At 46.5% G+C, this 23,390-nt stretch overlaps 2 protein-coding genes across 7 annotated transcripts in view; both read left to right on the top strand.

The window, feature by feature from the left end:
- The window catches only part of LOC128563321 (minichromosome maintenance domain-containing protein 2-like), a 250,134-nt gene that overhangs the window by 151,741 nt on the left and 75,003 nt on the right, over window positions 1-23,390 (top strand). The window lies entirely within an intron of this gene.
- LOC128563567 (uncharacterized) overlaps window positions 1-23,390 on the top strand; it is a 191,521-nt gene that overhangs the window by 137,081 nt on the left and 31,050 nt on the right. Inside the window, exons 6-7 of one of the 6 annotated variants that reach the window (XM_053558956.1) lie at window positions 8,009-8,083; window positions 10,519-12,213. The exons of 4 other annotated variants lie outside the window; for them this stretch is intronic. In XM_053558956.1, coding sequence (XP_053414931.1) covers window positions 8,009-8,059 — 51 coding nt within the window. In that variant the 3' untranslated portion in view covers window positions 8,060-8,083; window positions 10,519-12,213. Of the gene's footprint in view, window positions 1-8,008; window positions 8,621-10,518; window positions 12,214-23,390 lie in introns of those variants that run through there. One more of the 6 variants, XM_053558955.1, reaches the window with a different exon arrangement.

The raw sequence follows: 23,390 nt of genomic DNA, 5'->3' as shown, positions 1-23,390 counted from the left end.
CTTTCTTTATCATTTTCATTCAGCCCTGAAAACCTAATGTTACCCCAGAAGCTGAAACTTGATGTCCTAAACACAACACGCATTTTAGGATCATTGTACTTGATGGCCACCGAGAAATAAACTCTGAAGTTTCACCCCTAAGTAATTTTGGAAAGGACAGTCTCAGTTACTTTTCTTTGGAAAGTAGCCTAAACTCCAAATAGTAGAAATATGGATCCAGTGGTGTAGAACTGATAATGGAGGTAGGGAGTGACCTCTATCTCTGGAACACTGCCTCCTCTTTCTCTTCACCTCTCTTCCAATAAGTGAAACATTCATCTATCAAATGACCCTTTTAAAGTAGAATTCATAGCTTCTCTATAACCCTACTGTATTCAATTAAAATGTCCTAAAACAATAGAAAATCTTATGACCCATATGCAAGATGATCCCAATATCAAATATTTGTAAAGTATTTCGTAAATGTTGGCCCTTTTGTGCTTCCTAGTATATTCATGTTTCTATTATAGCACTTAAATTGTCACATAACTGTTTACATGTGTCTTCCCTCACTGTACTCTTTGTGAAAGATAAGAGGCTACGTTTTACTCATTTTTGTATCCTTCGTGCATAGGACAGTCTGGTACCCAGTAAATAGTAGATGCCAAGTAAATATTTGGAAACCAGTGAACCAATGTGTTAGTCGTTATTTCTGACTTCTCTAAGTTGGCAGCTTCTTGAAAGGCAGTATCTAGTCTTAAGCATTTTATTCCTAGCACCTACTACAATTATATATTGTTTCCAATTAGGGCCTCTTGTCTTTAAATGAATTTTATATATTCCATTCTGTACTCATTACCATGGTTTAATGTTTTATGTTGGTCACTGATAACAAGCTACAGAACTGAAAGGGCCTTAATTATCTAATACAACCCTTTCCTTTCCCATGCAGTGGTTCTCAACCTTCCTAATGCCTCCCAATGCTGCGACCCTTTAATACAGTTCCTCATGTTGTGGTGACCCCCAACCATAAAATTATTTTCATTGCTACTTCATAAGTGTAATTTTGCTACTGTTATGAATCATAATGTAAATATCTGATATGCAGGATGTATTTTCCTTGTTACAAAGGGTTGAGAACTGCTGCTAAAGAGAGGTCAGATGATTTCCCCACAACAACCAGGAAATGCTGGGTCTAGAATCAAGTTCTCAAATTTCCCAGGTTTCTTCGTTCTACTACATTTTGCTACTTAGATTAAATTTTCAAGACATCTCTATCACTTTCATTTTAAAACACGAGAGATCCTCATTATCTGATACTGTTTATTTCAACAAGCATTTTTTTTGGAATTACCTACTCTGTTAAACATTTGAGGCTATTGTTTTTCAGTTTGCAATCTTATGAGAGGATCTTAGAACCTAGTGTTGATAAAAATGTTATTTGGCAAAAGAAAGCAAAGTTTTGTTTCTCTTCGGGTAGGAATTTTTTCAAAGTTAGAGATTTTACTTAGTTTTATTTCACACTTTAATAGTTTGTAAAGTCTTACTATAGGACTTCAAAAGTAAAATTTGTCTTACTTTATTTCTAGGTTTTCTGATACTTTTTCTATAGTTTCACCATCTATACTCTTTACCAACAACTGTGGTTTATCAGTTGGTAATACAGAAGAATCATTAACTAGGAGAAAATGTCAAATCTAAAAATGAAAGAGGCAGCCCTTATTTATCTTGACAGAAGTGGAGGCCTCCAAAAGTTTATAGATGATTGCAAGGCCTCCAAAAGTTTATAGATGATTGCAAGTACTACAATGGTATGTTTGGCAAAGATGACTATTTTATTTCACTTTATTTTTTTATTTTCCTTTTTTTTGTAGAGACAGAGTTTCACTTTATTGCCCTCGGTAGAGTGCCGTGGCGTCACACAGCTCACAGCAACCTCCAGCTCCTGGGCTTAGGCGATTCTCCTGCCTCAGCCTCCCGAGTAGCTGGGACTACAGGCGCCCGCCACAACGCCCGGCTATTTTTTTGTTGCAGTTTGACCGTGGCTGGGTTTGAACCCGCCACCCTCGGTATATGGGGCCGGCTCCCTGCTCACTGAGCCACAGGCGCCGCCCTCATTTTATTTATTTATTTTTTTGAGACAGAGTCTCATATGTTGCCCTCGGTAGAGTGCTATGGCGTCACGGCTCACAGCAACCTCAAACTCTTGGACTTAAGTGATTCTCTTGCCTCAGCCTTCTAAGTAGCTGGGACCACAGGCGCCTGCCATAACACCTGGCAATTTTTTTCTTGTAGTTGTCATTATTGTTTAGCAGGCGGGGCTAGGTTCTAACCTGCCAGCCTTGGTTGTATGTAGCTAGCGCCCTACATGAACTTTTTTAGCCATTTTATATGAAATGAAAAAAGATCTGCTCCTCATTTCAATCTCCTATGCAATTGCTCCTGAATAGTAGTTCCAAACTGTAGCAAGAGATCATTGATCAATCTGGCTTTTCATCTAAAGCACACTTCATAAGAGTATATGTTTTATACCTTTTCGTGAAGGGCTCTATTCAAAATGTAAATCTTAGGACCTTTCAGGAATGTTTAATCAGCTTGTCATCTGAGGATCTTTTAACGCTAACAACATCTGAATTTGGATTGCTTAAATTTACCTTTTATTTTCCCTTCTACTTTTCTCTCATGTTGCAATAAAGGAGAATAGCCAGATTAGTGTACTTTCCCTGAAAGTCTTTCTTACGATTTGGTTTGTTGGTGAGAATGAAATATTAATTCACTCAGGTTCACTTAATAATTACCTTAGCAACATCACTGTTTCCACCATTTCTTAGGTTTCATTTCTCATTGCTGTCTCCTTATAGAGTTCATCAGTGGGTTTCCAAGTAACTGGTGAAGGAACAAAGGCAGTTTCATAGGCGTGTGAAGTTATGGGAGGTATTTACACAGACCTTTCTCTCCTCGGGAACACATGGTAAACATAAACCAGCTGAGGCAAGAGATAATTACATTAATAATTTGTGATCATTATCAAATCACAATAATGTATAATCAAATCATTATACTCTAAAAACTTCTGTGATTATTATATGTTCACATACATTTTGCCGTATAAATTACACACATTCTACTAAGTCAGATATGCCCTGGGAGGTGGTTGCTGATGGAGAGGGAGGATGAGATTGTTACTTTTGCAGTGACTTTCTCAGGATCACACAGATCTTGGTTTAAGCTTGGGACCAGCTCTTTCTTGGAGCAGGGCTCTATGTCTGTGTGGGCAGTCACACTGCCCTTTAACTATTTTGACTTGATCTCCCAAAGACCAACCCATAATGATAGCAATAGGATAACCCCCAGGCATTTCTCATCAGGGAAACGGATGGTACCTCCTTGTAGAAGCTTCACTCTCTCTCCCATCCTGGGGCTGTTTATTTATTTTGGAGGGAATATTTGGGTAGACTATTTTAATAGTTTGCCAGTACAGACTGTCTCAATTTTAGTTCAAACTACATTGCTAGAAATGAGAGAGACAGAAATTAGTTTTGTCAAAATGTTTATAAAAAGGAAAAATAAGCGTAGGTGAGCCCAGCTTGAGTTTTGTCCATTCAGAGGCATTTCCAGAGTGCTTCCTACCTGCCAGGCACTGTGTTAGGACCCGGAGGGCCAAAGACACAGAAGATGCTCTGCCCTCAAAGGGCTCAGAGTCTTGGGTGGGGAAAAGACAAGATTACAAATTCAGTGTGCTAAGTCCCAGGTCCGAGCTGTAGCTAGTACGTGCTGTCAATATTGAGAAAAGAGAAAGGGGTCTTTCCAGGGTGGGGCGGCCAGGGAACACTTTTGACAGAAATGACAACAAAGCTGAGACTCCAAGGACAGGTAAGGGGATGGCCAAGCAAAGAGCAGGAAGAATGGACATTTCAAGAAGAAGGAGCAGAATCGGGATGGGGGACCAGGTCCAGGGAGGAGCATGTCGTTCCCTTAGGCTGAAGAGTAGGGCCAGAAGTAAGAGACAGGTGACAAAAGATGAACTTGGGGAACAAAACAGAGGCTGTCTCCAGGTCCCAGACCATGTGTGAGAGTTCTCGCTGTACCCTGAATGCACTGATAGGGCAGCGGGCTGCAAGCACCTTGGATTTATCTCCATCTCTCCAACTCCTTATTCCTTCCTACCTCAGAGCTCCTGCACAGGTTAACCCCTCTGCTGAAGAGCTTCCCTCTCCTCTTCCTGGCTGGCTCCTTGAGATCTTCGGATATCGGGTCTTAAGTGGACCTTCCCTGACTGTCCTTTACGAAGCTTTTGCTATGCTACCTGTTTTATTCTTGCCATTTATACCATTGATAATTTAAAAAATAATTTATTTGTCTTACCTGGTTTCAGTTGTCTCTACTTGTAAACTGTAAGCAGTGCTGGTAGAGACTGTGTCTCAAGCCCCTAGCATGATGTCTGGCGTATAGTAGGTGTTTGGTAAATATTTGTTGAATAAACGAATGAATCTTCAGATTTGCCGATTAGATAGCTCCAGCTGAAGAGTGGAGAGTAGATTGGAAAGGAAGCCAAGACTGATGATAGAGACATAGGTAGGAGGTATTTCCATCAAGTTGGGGTTGAATGGGAAGACCCTGAGCCCTGCCTGTTGGAGGGAGGTGGAGACACACGTGGAGTCCAGGGCCACAGAGTCAGCAGGGAGTAGCTGGATGTGGGTCATTGTAAGAGGAGGAGTTCAGGGTGACACTAACACATGGAAAACTGGACGAATGGTGGATGGTTCGTTGACATAGGGAATTCAAAAGAGTAAGTACAGGTTGGGGGAGGGAAGAAAATGAGTTCAGCTTTGGATATGTTGAGTGTGAGAATACCGTGGGCTATCTGCATAGAATGTCCAACAGATATTTAGATTTATGGGTTTGGAATTCAGAAGAAAGTTGTTGGCAAAACATAAAAGAATTTGAGAGACATTAGCCTGTAGACTCATCCATCTCCTTATTCTGCTTTGTTTCAGGCCTTAAGGATACCGTGGTGAGCAAAGCAAGCATTCTAGTTCTCATATAAATATTACAGTCTAGACTGGTAGCTGATGACGTAGATAAATAGCTTAGGAAATACGCGCGGGCGCGCATACACCGAGTGGCGGGCACAGACCCTGGGAACACCAACATTTAAGAGGGGGACAGCAGAAAGGGGGCAGCCAGGAGAGGGTGAATACAGAGGTCCTTCCCCTTGCCAAGTCCCTGTACCAAATTCAACTGAGTCTTCAAAATATAGGGTGTCCCCAAGTTTGCCATTAATAGGAAAAATTAACAAACTCATACATGTGTATTTTATATTATTTTATATTTTTAATATTTTTGTATTTACATATTGACGCATAGAGAAGTGTTTTGTAAAGATTTTGTAATGAGTATTTTATAAATAAAGACACGTTTAGCTTTATTCCGCCTTTTCCTGTGTGTGCGCGTATGTGTAGCAGTAGGATTAAAGCGCGTGTGTGTCCTGCCTTCACTGAACAGAAATTCAGGTCAGTTCATCCTCAAAATAAGGAATTTCAAAGATTGGAACTGAAACAAGTGTCAGCTCGCAAGTGAAGTTATAAAGACAGAGAGGGCGCGAGCTGGAGAGCCACCCAGATTTTCCTCCTCGGCTGGATTTCCTTGTTACTGTTCTGAGCGTTTCAAGTCACCCTTAACGTACGTTGTGTTTGGATTTCCTTTGTTATGATCTGTGGGATAAATGTGATGTTTACTGTGTCCCAATAAGAAAAAAAATGTCACGGTTTGTTTTGCCAAGACCTCATTAGCGAATTTTTATTTTATTTATTAATTTTTTTACTTTTCAGTTTTCTTAATCCAAGAAATAGCACCTTAGGCACTTACAAAAACCAAGTAAATGCCTGGGTGTGGGTGGTGAAATTTTTTTCGTTTTTGAAAGGTGAAATTTTTCTTTTCTTTCTTTCTAATTTCAGGTTACTATGAGGGTACATACAGTTAGGTTACACTATTTGTGTTTATAAGGTAAAGTACGAGTTGAAGTTGCGTCCTTTACCCAGGAAGTATGCGGTATACCCTTACCTTGTGCCCTTACGATGGGAACTCACTGAGCCCCATCCCCTTCTTGAATTTAATTGAGTTTTTCTCTCCTGTAGCCTGTAGTGTTAATTTACTGGTTTGGACTTAATAATCAAGTATATGCGATGCTTGATTTTTCATTGCTGTGTTTCTTAACTCCCTCCTAATTTGGAGAATGTCCTGCAGTTCCTTCCAGGTTATAAAAGGTGCACAATCTTCCCTTCTTTTTGTGGCTGAATAGTATTCCACAGTGTACATGTGCCACAGTTTATTAGTCCATTCACGGGTCGTCGGGCACTTGGGTTGTTCTGACGTCTTTGGGATTGTGAATTGTTCTGTTGCATTCAAGTGCAAATGTCTTTATGGTAAAATGACTTTTTTCTTTTCAGTGGATATGTAGTCATGGGTTTGCAGTATCCAATGGAAGATCTACTTTTATAAATAATGAAATTTATTAAGTATATTTAAGTTGAAAATTTTACATTTTATTTCAAAAAGCAGTTGACAATAATTCTGCATTTCAAAACTTAGAACTGTTTCATCTAAAATACTATAGATTGTATTTCATATAAACGTCAACTGAAAAAATTTCTTTTAAATCTCAGTAAAAATCTTTCTTATGAAAAAAATCCAGTGTAAACAAAAGAAGGCAAATAATTTGTAGGTCTATTTATAGTCCCCCAAACATGGTAATGTTTTACATGGGTTTATGTACATGACATTTAATAGATATTCTGTACCTCAGCGAAACTTACTTCCCCTTAATAGTATATCAAAACTAGCTTTCAGCAAAAACATATATTTTATTTATAGATTGTAATATGTGTATTAAGATTGGCCTACTTTCTTATATTGTATTTCTTAAAGGTTTTTTTTTTATGACAAAGAATAGTTATTTCAAAAATCCCTTCAGCCAACAACTTCCTCTCCCCTAAAATTTTAAAGCCAGCAAAGATTAAGCTGACATGAGGTAGGTCTCTCAACTAGAATCTGCCTCTGTGGAACTCACAGAATCAGAAAGTTTTTAGAGGCAGAGAGGGAAACTACATACCATAGAGTATGAATTTCCAGCCATTTGTCAAGTTTTAGGTTTCTAAGTATATCATAAAATTAAATGAGTGTTTGGTAATAGATGTAATATCAAATATCTTAAGGAAAATTAGTTATATCTAGCTGAAATGAAGCATAGAGTTCAAAAATTAAAGAATTTTTGAACCACTGATTAATTTATCCTTCTTCAAAAAAAATTAACCAATAATAAAAAACTTTTGTATGTATAAAAAAAAGCTCGATTTTTATTTGTGCTCAAGAGAATTTTTTTCATGTTTTATGGGTTTGGGGCTTGCTTTTCTCTATTCCAGCTTTTTAAAAATTGACCCTGTGGTGCCTTTAGAAATGAAGGGAACATCTTTAAATCTTTTCTTTTTTGCACTTTTTGGCTGGGGCTGGGTTTGAACCTGCCACCTCCAGTATAAGGGGCAGGCACCCTATTCCTTTGAGCCACAGGTGCCGCTCTATCTTTAAATCTTATTTGAGTTAAATAAATGGATAACTAATCCAGATCAGATTTTTTTTAAAGAATAATATTTAAAAACTATTATGGAATTTAGCTCTTCTGGCTGATTCTTGGGTATGCTGTTTTCATCCAAAGGTTAAGGTCTCAGAGGTCACCCAAGGTAACCATTTATTTTTAATTGTCTTTTGTTTCAGCTTTCCTGTTGGATTTTTTTTAACCTTTTCAAAAATCAGCTAGTAGGTGTTGTCATAGCTTTCCACAACCTCCAGATTCTAACCAGAAAACTCTCTCCATAGCTAAATGACTGTGTCCTCCTACGTAAGCCCGGAGCGGAGCACAGAGTGAGATGAGGAGTCACACTTTTTAATCATAACGAAACTAATATTTAGAGTTCTGTTGTCAAATGTTCTTCTATGTATGACACTTTGTTTTCTTTTGTTTTTGTTTCCCCAGGACATTTGGGCTTCCAGGACAGTTTTGTCACATCAGGTGTTTTCAGTGTGACTGAGCTAGTGAGAGTGTCACAGAGTAAGTATAATTCTGCTGTCATTTGCTACAGATCTGCCTTGGGTTTGTGCTTACTTTCTGCCTTGTACTCCTCGAGACATAAAAAGCTTTCAGGATCCCCTTTTTGTTTGTTTATTGGGAGAATTTTGACTCACGGTTTGGCTGCCAAAAATTTAAATCAGGAAAGGTTAAATATTATTTTAATGTGAGGCGTAAGGGAAGGACCAAAATCCTGATTCCAGGATCCAGTTTTCCCTAATATATAGTGTGAACTGGGTTAAAAAAAAATCTGAGGCTTTCCTGACTTCTAAGAAATTCTGCCTTTTAAAAGAATTTGTTTTTAACCTTTAAATGATGCTAATGGCCTCAGTGTGAGTGACATAGCACAGGATGATCATTACCAGCTTGTCAATAATCACCAACAACAGCGAACAAAGGGTACCTGTCACCACCCTGTTTGCTGATCAAAGATCCATTGATTGTGCCTTTGCTGTGACACAGGACAGCAGCCCAAGGACAAGGTGTGTGATTTGCACCCTCCCTCTAACACACACACACACACACACACACACACACAAAACTTCCCTAACATCTTCTTATTTTTATTTAAAATCATACCTACAATGACAATGATATTCTAGGTCCCAATAAAAAGAAGGAAAAATAAATACCAAATATGAAAATTTTATTTTTTATCCTTCTGCTTACTTCAGAATACCCACTTGTAGGTAAAGTGTATGTTGTTAAATTTAATTTCAGGCAACATCAAGCCCTTTATAGAATGAGGCAGAGTAAGAATAAATAATCCCATTTCAAGTTCATAGACCCCGTTCACTGTGTCACAGGCCTACAGGATGGATAAGTAAGGCAGGCCCTCTCATGACAAGATGCCAGGTCAAGGGAGGCAAGGCCGCCTGATTTCACAGGCCTGGATTCTGTCTCTTCCTATTTTAGTTTTCTTATTTTCTTATTTAGAAATTACCTCCAATTTTACAGATGAGTTAGATGATTGAGAACTGTTTATTTATCCAAAGTCAAGTAGTGGGTAAATGATTAAGCTAAGTCTCTGTAATGCTAGAATCTATACTCTTAAACTAGCCCAAAAAAATTCAAAGAAATCTGGCAGCACCCATAGCTCAGTGGGTAGGGTACCGGTCAGCCACATATACCAAGGCTAGAGGATTTGAATCCAGCCGGGACCAGCTAGAATCAACAATGACAAATGCAACAACAAAAAATAGCAGGGTGTGGCAGGCACCTGTAAACCCAGCTACTTGGGCGGCTGAGGCAAGAGAATCGCCTAAGCCCAAGAGTTTGAGGTTGCTGTGAGCCGTGTACCTCCACAGCATTCTACCAAGGGTGACATAGTGAGACTCTGTCTCAAAAAAAAAAAAAAAAAATAAATAAATAAATTCAAAGAAATGCATAATATGAGCTTAGACAGGGAAAAGAGTGGGAAGAGTATGGTGGGTGTTAGAATTCTAGGGCTCACGGAGGCCCAACTGCATGCCGAGCAGCTTAGCACCCCAAGGAGTGAGCATTAGGAGCAGCAGGTTGTGAAGCTGTTGCCATCTGACTGAAGTGGGCTTGAAGGGCCATTGGGCCAGTGGAGCCTAGTGGCTTTGGAGGTGCGCTGCACACTGCCTAGTGCACAGCTGGTTAGCCAGTTATTTGCCATAGACAAGAACAATGCGTGCATATATCTGTTGTTACTTTTTAAGACTTTTGAAAATGATAAGTATCCTACTATTTGTAACCGTATTAATCCTTGTCATATAGAGAGTATATATTAAAGTATTCCTGTCAATAGTAGCCTCGCAGGGAAATGCATTCATTGAACCCCTATGGGCATCTAAATGTAGCCTTAAAACAGTTGCAAACCAAAGCGGGGATAGTCCAGGGACATGCGAAAACGAGCTGTCCTTGACCCCTACCCTACTAGTATGCATCTGTAAGGGTGAAAAGGAAACCCTTTAATGCCCAGGATGGAGCTAGAGCAGGTTCCCCTGGGTGTGTGGTGCATGGGTCATCCTCCACGTCCCAGCCTGGGGTTGCAGGGAAGGCCCAGGCCGAGCATCTCATCCTTCTCCCACCTCCTGAGTTTTCCTTTAAGGCCTCGGTCCCGTCAGTCCCAAGCTTGATTAGTCTTCCATTCGGTCTAAGACAGCATGGTCACCAGGTGAATTCCAAACCTGCCTTCCCGACTGTCAGAGGGGGTGGCTGGATGGGGTGGAATTTGCAGAGGGACCTACATTGGCCTCCTGTCCTGGTCTAGGGGGCTGCTCGAATGCTTTTTGATCCTGCGCACTGCTGTGTAATCGCTCTGGGACTCACTCACTCAGGGCCTGCTGCTGACAGAAAGTGTTTGGCACGAGTGGGTCCAAGCTGTGTCAGCTAAACCATGGCTTCAGGCCAAGCTGGTCGACTGTAATCCAGAGACCCTTTCTTTCTTGCAGATCTTTAGGTTTGTCAGGGTGCATTTCACAAGATTGCCGTGGCTGCTGGGATAGGGATACCCCAGCTCAGATCCCCTCACCCGCAGCCCTTTCTGAAGTACTTGATCCTCAAGACACATGACGGAGTTGACATCCTTGACCATTCCGTCCAGTCCCGCCCTCTTCCTCGTATCCCTGTGTTGGAAGAACTAAGCTTCCATTTCAGAGCTGCCGTGGCACTTTCTACAGATGGGGGAGTGGGGTACATTCTGTATCCTTGAAGTAAAAATAACCTAATGGTCATATAGGTTGATTAAACATGCACACCCTGTTAGGAGTCTGATATAATCCTAATATGAAAAATCATAGAAGCTAGCATTCCTCAAGCTTATACTGTGTACCGGGCACTGTGCTGGGCACTTTGGAAATGTCATCTCATTCAGTCCTCCCCAGTTGGTGTCAGTGTCCCTTTCTACAGGGGAAGGGGTGCCATGATGCTCCAGGAGGGTAAGCAGCCTGCTCTTTTCCCTTTGCTGCGCTCAGCTAGCTGCACACGCACCTTTGTCCTGACCTCCCCACAAGTGCCTTATAGAGCCAAACAGGATACAAGATGTGTGCTTTTATTGAGTAATAGTTCTTGTTGATTTGATAAATTTATAACGTACTACTTTGAGCACTAAAAAACGGTTTACACTATCTTCTTGTAAACCAAAGCAAATAAAACAATTTTTTTCCTGGATTGGTTTCCAGGTATGATTTTGTTTTAAATTACTAGATTTTTTTCCAACTAGAATTTAGGTTTATAGTTGTAGGCTAACTCAAAGTAAAGATGTCCCTTCTACCTCTGTCCCCCCAGAACAGTTTCCCGTACTGTTGACATCTTTTGTGAGGGTGGCACATTTTTACAGATTCATGAGCCGATGTTGAGGCATACTCTACCCAGGGTGACAGCTTGAGGCTCTGTCTCAAAAAAAATGAACATAAAAGTGGAGGGTAAAGGACCTAGCCAAGGTCCTAGTGAAGCCTAGGAAATAGGGTTGCTTTTAGAGTATAACCCATATGCTTTAGCTTTTATTTTACATTAGTTGGGTCACACTAGGATAGGTGGTTAACACGATTATTATCGAGAAATATCACGAAGTGCGTCCTTCCTGCATAACGGTGCTCTCCTATCTGAGGATATGAAGACGTATCTAAACTAAAGTACATGGATTTGACTTACAAGCAATTTATTTTAGTACTAATAAAATAATTCTCATTTCTAATTCTGGGAGTCTTGTCCATTGTTTGCTTTCTTTGGGGAACCATTTCACTTCCAGCCCATTGGCTCTTTGTATCTGAAATAACAATATGATTGTGATATTTCTCTCTTTGGCTAACCTTATGTGTGCATTCCTCTAGATATTCAAATTCATACAATTGCAATATTCCATAAAACAAAATAATTTCAAATTTCTTGTGTCCTGAGGTCTCTGTCACAGATTTCCTTACAGTGCGTTAGTTGAATCATCGATGAGATAAGATTAGAGATCATTGATAGCCACTATTGTCAGAAATATTTACAAGAAGGAACCTTTACAACAACCTTACAATTGGCACTTATGAAAACAGAGGGGTGAGAAAATGGCCATTACAAATGACTTTTTAAAAAACAGAGGAAAGGAGCAAGTGAAATATTTTCTAAAAAACCTTATATGCAATGACGCTTCTAAAAAGTTATGTGTGTGTTGAATGTTGTCTTAGGAACTCTTTGTCTTCCATTCCTGCTGATTCCTGTGAGGGATGTTGTATAATTCACTGAATAAAAAACAAAACAAAACTGATGTTACTGTAGTGGGTTTGAAATGCTCAATGCACCACAGTATACAACCTTAAAGTTAAGCTCCCTTTTCACAGCAACCACTGTATAGCTCCTCAAGCGTCTTTGGACCCAACTGCATGTACACACTGAGGCCCCCTGGTCTTTGATGCACCGTTTAGAAGTTTTGTTGGTTACATAGGCACAAACTTGTGGGGGTTTTTCCTTCATTTGAAAACTCAGCGATAATTTTGCTGCAAGAGGTGAGCGGCAGTGCCCCCTAGGAAAGCACTAGTGGGATTCCGATTATTTCACAAGGTAAAGCAGGGGTGGTACCTGTAGCCACGAGGTCAACTAAACTGAAAGATTGCATAGGCTTTGACATGGCCATAAGTTCTGGGGTAGCCGCTAAGCTGTGCTAGGGAAGAGGTGGCAAGTGAAAAGAATGCTTGGGGTGGTGCACTGAGGATGGCACACGTCTGTAGGTTTTCTTGTTTTTTAGACAGTCTCACATGGTTGCCCCAGGCTACAGTGCTGTGGTGTCAGAGCTCACAGCAACCCCTAACTCCTGGGCTTCAATGATCTGATCCCCTTGCCTCAGCCTCCCCAATAGCTGTGACTACAGGTACCTACCATTTGCCCATCTAATTTTTCTATTTTCCATAGAGACAAGGTCTCCATCTTGCTCAGACCGGTCTCCACCTCCCCAGCTCAGGCAATCCACCCACCTCAGCCTCCCAGCATGCTAGGATGACAACCATGAGCTATTGTGCCCAGCCAAATCTTTGTCTCACCTGAAGCCTCTCACTTTTTTATTTTTATTTCTTTCTTTATTTATTTCTTGCAGTTTTTAGCCAGGCCCTGGTTTGAAGCTGCCATACCATTATGTGGGGCCAGCACCCTACTCCTTGAGCCAAAAAAGCCTCTCCCGTTTTTAAAGAATCTATTCTTAAGCCTCTCTGAGCTGAAAAATAGGACTCATATTTTTAAAACAACATTACTACTTAACAACCACAAATTTTAAATGAGAACTGCTTGTATGACTGTATGTAATTATAAGGGTGACACAATGTGCCAACCGCATTATAAAGCACTTTACAAATACAAACCCTTTTAATGCCCACAGCAATTTTATTAACACAATCTTCATTTCATAGTGAAGGCAAAGGAGCCATTGCTTAAATAATATTCCCGAAGACTCACAAAGAGTAAGTCACAGAGCTGGGAGAGAATCCGGAGAGTCTGGTGCTAGAATCCCGCCTTACCATTACCTTCCATTACACATTTCAGAAAAAACTAGAAGGAAGAAACAGAACAAACCACGGGAGTCTGTACTCTCCTCCAACACTACCACGAGCAAGGAGACTAAAACCTTCTTTAGAGAATCTAAATTTTTTTTTATCAAAAGTGATGTTTCTCCAACACACATTCCCTCAAATTGTGGTGAGGAGGAATTAAAATCATTAGTACTCTAAAGTCAAATGATAACAGAAGATGCTTCAAGCACATGGAGGAGCTAGTGAGAAACACCAGGTAGTGTAAGTTTAGGGTAGTGCTGCTGCTAGCAAACTAATCAATAGGAGTAGAAAAGAAATTACTACTAGTCTAATCCAGACCATCTGAGCCACGATAGTGTAGGATGGTCCTCGGGTCCAGAAAATGTGGCTTGGGCAGCACCAATTAAGCTGTTATTGATGGTCATCTCGTCCAAGTCTATTGTTCTATGACAACTGAACTCTAAAAAACACATCTGTTCTGGCATTTTCATAACCCTTCAGGCCGTCTGCGTCTCCAGAGTGGAGTCGGCAGGACAAACTCTACCACCATAGAGAAACCTACGTGCACCCCTTTTGCCAGCCACCCTTTTCAGCTGGACCAACCTCTCCTCTTCCTCCCCCTGCTCAGCCAGCATGAGTGGAGAATGAGGATGAAGACCTTTGTGGTGAAACACATCCACCTTTAGTAGTAAAGATCAAGTTGTGTTTTGTCCGGTGTTGGTATCAGGGTGAAACTGGTGGCACGAAGTCAGTTTGGAAGTGTGCTAAATCCATGCCACGAAGTGTAGAAGGACAAAAAGAATTAGGAAGCCTTTTGAAAGCAGATACGAGACAATCCTCCAGATGTCATTCATGAGGTGGTCTTTGCAGAAACTCTATACAGGAGAGATGGAGCTCCACACAGCTCCCTTGAGTTCACATAGATAAGCGACAGCCTCAGATCATGAAGAGTTTCATGTCTGTGGCATCCATGCGTTCACAGAGCACACTCTCAAAATGATACAGACTAGCCACGACAGCTATAGAGAAAAATCATGAAGAAAACTGATAACAATATGGAACATGCATTTATTTAAGTGAAAGCCAGGGATGAGGAGCAAGGAATAAGGGATATAGATGACAGGAAAAGGGAGTGTCAGGGCGGAGTAAATGAACAGGATTCCAGGGGGGTGTAAGGGAGTGGCAGGGGAGAGTAAATAAAAGTAGCTCAAAGGTGGACACAGTCCCAGGACAGGTCTCCTCGGCCTTGATGTTGTTTTGGCCTATTGAAATGGTGGCTCCAGCTCCCAGGAGAAGTTGTGGCTGCAGGACAGAGAGGCAGCTATGAGGCCACCAGGAACAAAATTCAGGTCCCCCGCCCAGGGTCTGCCTGGCAGGCTTGGACACCCGGCGCTCAGCAGTCACCATGCCCCAGGGACTGTTGGTGACCAGGGAACCACGGCCACAGGCTCTTTGCAGCTGGCCACCAGACAGAGTCCTGAGCAGGGATGCACAAAGGTCCCCCTACCCTCCGCCAACGTTTGCAGGCACTCACATATTGTACTGGTCCAGTGGCTTCATGGTTTGGAACCAGGACTGAAAGTCTCTGTCCGGTTGAAAACAGAAATTATTGGCAGTCACCTGCAGCAACTGCAGCTGCTGGATGATCTTGAAGGCCTGGAGCCAGAGAGAAGGATGGATGCTGACTGGGCCGGGGGGAAGATTCTGAAGGGGCCATGCTGGGGAGGGCAAGGGGCCGATCTCTGGCGCCTTTCTCTGGAGTGGTTCCCTTCTCCCCTCCCATCCTCTGAAGGCCCAGTCTGTCCTCAGAGTTGGATGTCAACTGCCTTTCTCCAGGAGTTGGTTTTCATTCCCATCCTGCACGTTTCATGGGGTGGACTGCCCCTTCCCTGACGTCAAACCCTCCCAGGAAATCTACGATGTGGAGGATGCAGCCAGGGAATGTCCTCCCAGGGCAGTCTCTGACTTCCACATGTTGTGCTTCCCCAGAGAGAGGCCCCCAGTTGCCCACCTTCCCCTTTTTGTTATGGTGAGCACATTTCCGTGCAAGGCACAGCCAATGCCCGGGAGAGAGGCCCCCCAGCCATGACTCCCCCCTCCTTGGGCTCCCTTGCTGCGTGTCATCCAGGCTCAGTGGCCAGGGGACCTGCGCACAAGGCACTTGCACCCACATCCCGCTGTGGGTTGTGATGAAGGGAGCGTGCGGGCTGATGCTCAGGGGCCCTGTGACCCAACACTTCCTCATGACAAGTAGGGGCACACAAAATCTCCTTGCACACAAAGAGAGTTTGGAGCCACATGGGAGCTGCCTGAGTGTGGAGGGGCCAATTTCAACTCCTCCCGTGGGCAGCACCTGAGGGAGAGGCTGAGTCCAGCTCAGCCAGACACTTGGGCAGCTCAGCAGTCAGGCAGCTCTGCAGCTTCTGCCTTGGGAGCAGGGACTGGAGGCTGACGTCGGGCCTGATACCCCAGCTCACAGGGCTGCCTGGGAGCAGTTTTGCTGAGTGCTGAGTTCTCAGGGCTCCATCCAGGAATGTCTCCCCCCAGCCTTAGGATTCTGGTCCCCAGTGTGCCAGCCCTAGGCTCACTCACAGCCACATTATTCTGCGTCCACTTCTGCAGCAGAGTTAGGTCATCGACAAAGATTCCAAGAAAGGGAATGACGCCCTGTGTCATTGGGGTGGGAGTGGTGATGAGCACCCACCTGCAAGTGGCCTTCCCCGTTCTGTTGTCCGGAATCTCACACCCCACCCCGGTCTCCTAGACCTCTCCTCAAGATCTCTGACTTGGAGCAGCCAGACTCCTTCAGCTTCCTCCTTCCATTCTATCCCTCTCCTCCCCCAGCTGCACCCATGGTCACCTACAGCCTGGGATGTTCACAGGTCACAATGCCTTGTGGTCCCAGACCCCACCCTTCCTGTAGGGCATGCTGAGCCCAGCTCTTCCAGGCCTTTGTCCTGGGCCCTCTGCTGAGGGCATTTCAGGCACCAGCTACAGGAAGGAGGGCCTAGTAGGAGGCCCTTGCTCTCCTGATGGGGAGACTCCAGCTGGGGGGGAGGCCCTGCCCTCCGTCCCAGTGGCCCTCCCCACCCACACCAAAGAGGCTCACCTTCCGTTTCTGCTGCCTCATCTGGGCTCTCTGAGGGTTTTTTTCCCGGCGGGCCAGTTGGAGATCCCCAGCTGCCAGGGTCAGGACAAGGTCAGTGAGACTATCTTACCCTCACTCAGCTACTCCCAGGACCCTGACCTCGCACTGTGGACACCTGGCCACAGTCAGCTGGTGAGGTTCTACAGTCACTCAGTGAGCTCTGGTTCTAGACCCAGCCCTGTGTCCTACACCCACTTGCTGTGTTACTGGGGCATGCAGCTCAGCCCCTCGTTTGTCTGGAGACCCTGCCCCAGCTGCCCGCACCACACACCAACAATAGAGGCCCGGCTTTCTGGAGAATTTCTGGCTGGTTTCGGGAAAGAAAGAAGCCACCCCCACCACCACCACAACATTTCCCCATCGCCTGGTGGAAGCTACATAACCGGAGGGACCAATGCAATGGATATTAGCCAGAGCCCTGCTAATTATCCAGCTCGTCCCTGATGAACAGCCAGGAAAGCCCCTTCTCTCTTCTGAACAGGACTGGCGACTGGTACTTTTCAGGTAAACGTTGAGTTAGAAAATTAACCAAAAATCACCCGGCCCGGTACCCTTTCCAAATTCCCCTCTCCCTGCCCTCTAAACATTTGCCCCCAGCCCCAGCCCCCCTGTACCTTTATCAGCTTCTCCCGGGTCATCCTGTCATCGCGTGCGCACAGTTCTTTATACGCTCTCGCGCTTTCCCTTTGCAGAGGGGAAAGAAAGTCGGATAAATCAGGGAGTAGCGGGGAGGAGGGCGAGTTCACATTCCTTGAACTGGGAATGAAAAGGATCCAAACCAGCAGGATTTGTGTTTCCTCTGGGCTCCTGATTCCCAGAGGCTCCACAGGACTGGAGCGGGCGCTGACCTGCTGTTCATCTGGCCCAGCCCAATGTCAACTGGGCAGCTCACTTTCTCAGTTTAGATGTGCGCTAGACATGGGAATATCTCCAATGTGGCAAAGGCCCGTGCCCCACGGTGAAGAAAACTTGGTGCTGAGTTAGACGTTCGGTGCTAACACCCAGTGGACTGAGAGACCCTGGCAGGCCACCCATTCCTGCCTCCGGAGGTGCTGGGCTCCCCTCCCCTCCCAGTGCAGTGAGGGAGCATGGCAGACCCGGGAGAGGTGCTGGTGCAGCTCAGGAGACACACGCCCACCCACCTGGATACTGCTCTCCAGGTCTCCTGGAGACTATGGATGGGCGCAGCCTTCAGGGCTGTGACTATGCCATGCAAAGATGAGTAGTTGCTCAACTTATGACACTCCTGGGGAGGGAAGAGGATGCACCGTGAGGTGGGGAGTTGGAGCCCCACTGCCCGAGCTGTGCCCCCTGTGCTGACCTTTCCTCTGTGGGGAGGCAGAGGCCCAGGGAGGCACAGGAGAGCAGTCTGGGCCCCAGTGAGTTTCACACTCTGGGAGGACAATTACAGTTCAACCCAACGTCGGTGTCCAGGCGCAAAGGGCGCACCAACACTGGGCATGGAAGTCAAGGTCAGTGTGCCCCGGAGAGGAACGGGGCTGGGGGCTGTTGAGGGGCTTGGACTCTGTTCAGCAAATTTGACATCGGACAGAGGAGAGAACGAGTGTCCTAGGGCCTCCCATGCTTTACCGAGGCCACCTGGATCCAGAGCCCCAGCACCCTGGCCCTGTCTCAGGCCCTCCCACAGCTTACCCTGGCCACCTGTATCCAAAGCTCCAGCACCCTGGCCCTGTCCTGGGCCTTCATGGTGCGGGTCTCCAAGCACGTGCTTATCACAAAATACACCACAGTATCGAAGTGAATCAAGGCAGCGACGACTGTGGGTGCCACCAGAGCTATGTCCATCCCGTCCAGCTCAATCAAAAAGGTGTCCAGGCACTCCCACGGCAGCAGCTTCTTAAATTGCTCCTGGGGAGGAAGAAAGATCCACATGGGCACCGCCCAGGGCAGCTCTGAGTCTAAAGTCACCCCTTGACTCAGGCAGGTGACCAGATTCTCAGCTTTGGCATTGGCTCTCCCAGAGTAGTCGGAGCCCGGGGTTTCATTCCCCTTTCACGGAGGGCGCGAAACGCATAGAGCCGGGCAAGGAGAGAACAGCACGTGGTGTTTCCCCCAGGCCGGCCTCCAGGAGCCCACACTCCGCAAGGTGCTCAGCCCGGCCCTTCCTGAGGCCACCTGTGTGCCAGGCCTTCTTTCTGTTGAGACGCACGTGGCCCGTGGCAGCCACCTCCAGGGTCTCAGTGCGGGTGTCTGGTCTGAAATGGAGTCTGTGCCAGATGTGTAGTAATTGCTGAGGCTGGTGAGGCCTCCCGGGCGGGGGGCTTAGCAGCCGGGGCGGCATGCTAAGTGGGCCACCCCTGCATCTAGTGGGCCAGGCCCCCACCCTGTACTCTGTCCCCTCCCATGGGATGTGCCCAGCAGATGTGTGTAGCTGCCACAGACACAGGGACCGTAAATACAGAAAGAAACTCAAACAGCTGGCCTGGCTCATAAGCCGTGCAGCAGGGTGGGACCAGATCGCTGGCCTCTGGTCAGGGAAGGGGTTTGAGCAGCTGCTCACCGCATCCAGCAGCGTGAGCTGCTCAGCCACTTGTTTCCCTGTGTACGCCAGGATGCTAGACGGCCCCGCCCTGTGCAGCATTTGTTCAGGCACAGTCCTGGGCTGGCTGAGGCCTACGATTGCCTTTGGTTGTGCCTTGCCAGTTTTCACTGGCTTTCCAGATGGCTCTGTCCAGGGTGCTGCCCTTGAGCCTGGCCCTGGAGCTGGCTCCATATACATTGGGAGATCCAGGGATGCAGGCACCCCTGGCTCCAGAGCAGGCCTCTGCTCGCCCAGATCCGCCGGCGCTGGTGCTGGTTCTATGGCCAGCACTGGGATTGCCTGTTGTTCTGGAGATTGAGCAGGAGATGGAAAAGGAGATAAAGTCAGCCGCATCTGTCACTCCCTACTGGGTTATCCAAACACACCATTACCTCCCCATGACAAAGAGAATTTCAGCCCCAAACGCTACCTTTCTGAAGCTGGTAAACTGCTGCCATCCCACCCTCTGGGTTTGTGCCAATGGGCCTGAATTGGTACAGCCAAGCAAGCGCGATGGTGGCTTGATGCCCCAGGTATGATGTGGACACGGTGACCTGTATGTCAGCCACCTCAAACCTGAGCCTTGGAATGCTCACATTCTTGTCGCAGAACACAGGGCATCCATCTGGCCAGGAGATGTAGATGGAAGAGGTGCTTCTGGGGATGACAAGTGGAACCTGAGTCAGAGGCCTGGCTTTTCCTCTGACACCCTTCCCAGGACAGTCCTGTGTATTTATGTGTCCCTGGGCCTACTCCTCCAGTCTAGAGGACAGGCTGAACTTCCCTGGCTGTCTCTGCTGCCCTGGCAGGGACAGAACTGGTCATGGATCAGGATTGGACACACTATTGTGGGCCTCACCCTCCCCCTGCCATTGTCACTGCAGATCAACCGCAAGGACCTCTGCACCCCTGAGCCCTCAGGGCTGTGACTGGAGGCCGGAGGGTCAGCAGGGTGCTCATCATCACACCAGTGTGGGCTCCTGCTGCTGTGGTCGGGGAGGGGGTGTGGGCTGGAGGAGACAGGAAGAGCTGGGAAGGTACTTGTGCTGAGGATGGGCCCCTCAGGGGCAGCTCTGAGCCACGCTTCTCCTCTCTGCAGGGACCTGCCACCCCCCCACAGCTCTAACCGACTCATGTCTTCCTTGAAATCCCCTGACCTTAGCCCTCTCATGAGCATCCTCAAGTGGCTGAGACCCAGGTTCTGTTTTGTTTCCCCAGCCACAGTCCCACAGAGCCCCATACTCTGAGTAGAAAAGGAGTTCTTTCCTTGGACCACAAGCATGCCTTTTGAGTTACTCATGGGGTTCGTGATGGAAAAATCCCAGAATCTGGGATCTTTCTCTGTGCATAGAAGATGCTGGGTGGTCCTCAAGGAGGAGGACGTTACCTCCTCGTGTCTGCTCTGACTTCCTGACTCCCTGCACAGAACTGCAGCCCGAAGACTGTCATCTTCTTTGTTCATTAAATTAAGTTTCTAGAACATGCCTGCACAACCAGCTGGTTACTGAATGACTCCGACAGAACCTTGGCAGATATCTAAGTGGTTCTCGGGACTCTTTCCCCGCCCCAGGAAACCCCTGTTCTCTCAAGGACAGGGACAAGGTGGAAGGAAACTCAAAGCTCTGCGAGTGGGACCAGGTTTGCTCTCCCTGTGCTTTTCCCACAAAGGGACACAGACGTATGGGCTACTGAGGTGTGAGGCAGAGGGCGCCTTCTGTGAGGAGACTGATGGTAAATGTGAACAGCCACAGCAGCCCCTGAAGCCTCTCCACAGAGCCAGGAGCGAGGGACCCAGCTGCCACCTCTTATTCTATTGATTTTCCTCCAAAACCTCATAAATGTAATCCTCTGACCACTCCACTTTTCAGAGGAGTGAAGCGAGGCTCAGGGGAACTGAATGACACCCACAGACCTAGTTGGCAGGTGGGGGCAGCACTGTGCCTTGGCCACTCACCTCCTGACCAGTTTCTCTAGGAACCGTGCCATGGTGTGGATGTCGTGGTAGGAGCCCTGGGAGGTCATGGAGCAGATGTTTTGTGCCGAAAGGACTGGCACCAGGGAGCTCACCAGCATGTCCCAGGTGGCTGGCCGGGAGGTCCTCACTTGCAGCTCCGTAAAGCAGACGGCCGACTCATTTCCATACTAGCGGGGACAAAGAGGGACACACAGTCAGTGATCCTGACCCTCCAGAGAATGGGGTCTGATGCTCAATGCAGGAAGCTCCAGCCCTTCAGAGACTTGTGCCTTTAGAAGTCATGGGTGTCCCTAATTCTACACTTAGGACGTAAAATGTGATGAGCACGAAGAGCTGCATGAAACCCCTGATACCCTGGAGGCTGCTTCAGGGGGCTTGTTAGGCAGAAAAAGAATGCCCCTGCTCAGACACCCTGTATGAAGATCCCAGTGCCCGTGAGTCCCCAAATGACCCTCACTGTGCAAATGAGAAAATTCAGGCTCTGGGATGTCACCTGGCTGTCACCCGCACATGGGTCAGAGCTGTGGCCCTCCCAGGGAAGGCTGCATGAATTTTCCCCTAAGCTTGCAGCAGCTCAGCCCGCTCTCACTCAGGGAGAGGGTCTTGACCCAGCCTGTTTCCCCCCTCTCTGTGGAGACTATGCACAGGGCCATGCGTCCTAGAACAGGATTCTCCACTGAGAACCGCGCAAGTGTCTGTCTTTGTTACTTTAAAAGAAGTCTTGAGAGACAGCCTGAGCAACTCTCGGCTTGGCATAGGGGTAAATGCAGTGAGACCCCAGGGTGGAAGAAAGCTTGTTACAAGTCCACAGGGCTGAGGAGGTGACTCAGCGGGGAGAAATCTCAAATAGGTATGCAGAAATGTATAGGGAAGACTGAAATATGACTCCCAGGTGTCAGTTGCAAAACTGGAAATGGAAGCAATGATGTGATTGCATTTCCTACCAAACCTACATTGGAAAACACTTCAAACAATATTAAAACCAGGGAGGCTGGCTGCAGAGCAGCAGCGACATTCAGAGACCACTGCTAACCAGTCCGTGCCCCAGGAAGTCTGGAGCTTATACTTAACAGTTGCCAAGTACAAGGGGGAGCCCACCCCCTGGGAGCCCACCTGAGCACATGTCATGGGCCGAAATTCATAACTTCATGTCTGATGTCCCCAGAATATGACGGCATTAGGACAAAAGGTCCTTCTAGTTACATGTCCCTAATAACATATCACTGGTGTCCTTCTAAGAAGAGGTGCTAAGGACACAGACAGGCATGACAGAGGACCTCTCTGTGAATGCGGAGATGAAACGTGGCCACAGAAGCCAAGGAGAGAGGCCTCTGAGAGACCTCCCCAGCCGGCAGCGTCACGTGGGACTTCCAGCCTCCAGAAATGAGAGGAAGTCAATTTCTATTGAAGGAGCCCTTCGGCCTTAGGGTTAAGTTCTGCCAGCTCCCCGAACTGTCCCAGCCAATTGGGACACAGCAGTTTCCCTGCAGCATGGGTGACTGAGAAATAGGATTGTGTCCAGTCAGGCTCCGCGGGCATTGAAAGGCTGGGCAGCAGTGGGAAATGGCCTCCCTGAGGGAAAATGGCCAAGACCGGAGGGCAGAGCACCTGCCTGGTGGGGCTACAAGGATCTGTTCCCGAGATGTCACTTTGCAGACAAGAGCAGGCAGCAGCATTGTCTCCTTCTGTGTGTGACACCTCCCATTTTGTTTAGACCCCCTGGTTTAGTGTTGGCTGTTAGCGTTGGAGAGGCCTGGCTGGGAAGGGAACTGCCTGCCTATTCCGGGAGACCCCCTGGGCCATATTAAAGCTGTGAGAGCAGCAACCACATGGGGAACTATCCCTGGACTAGCGTAAAGTGAAAACTACAGGAAGCATTTTCTCTGACATCCCCACAACTACGTGAGTAGTGAACGTGCCTCTTACCAAGTTGCCACTGGGGAGACACAAGGCCGGAATATTTAGGGAGTGGACTGTGGGTCACTCAAGGGCTAAAACAGCCAAGGACAGAGCCCGGGGCATCCCTCTTTGGGTCTGTGGAGACCCCTTTGCGCCCATTCTCACCCCAGGCTGGCGCTGGCCACGGTCAGGGGCCTGCTGCATCAGTTCTTTATCCAAAGAGAGAGCCGCGGACTCCTCCAGCGGCTCCTCCT

The sequence above is a fragment of the Nycticebus coucang genome, chromosome 13, assembly GCF_027406575.1.
Source record: "Nycticebus coucang isolate mNycCou1 chromosome 13, mNycCou1.pri, whole genome shotgun sequence".
In the NCBI taxonomy this organism is placed as follows: domain Eukaryota; kingdom Metazoa; phylum Chordata; class Mammalia; order Primates; family Lorisidae; genus Nycticebus; species Nycticebus coucang.
This window is presented reverse-complemented; position numbering and strand designations above follow the sequence as displayed.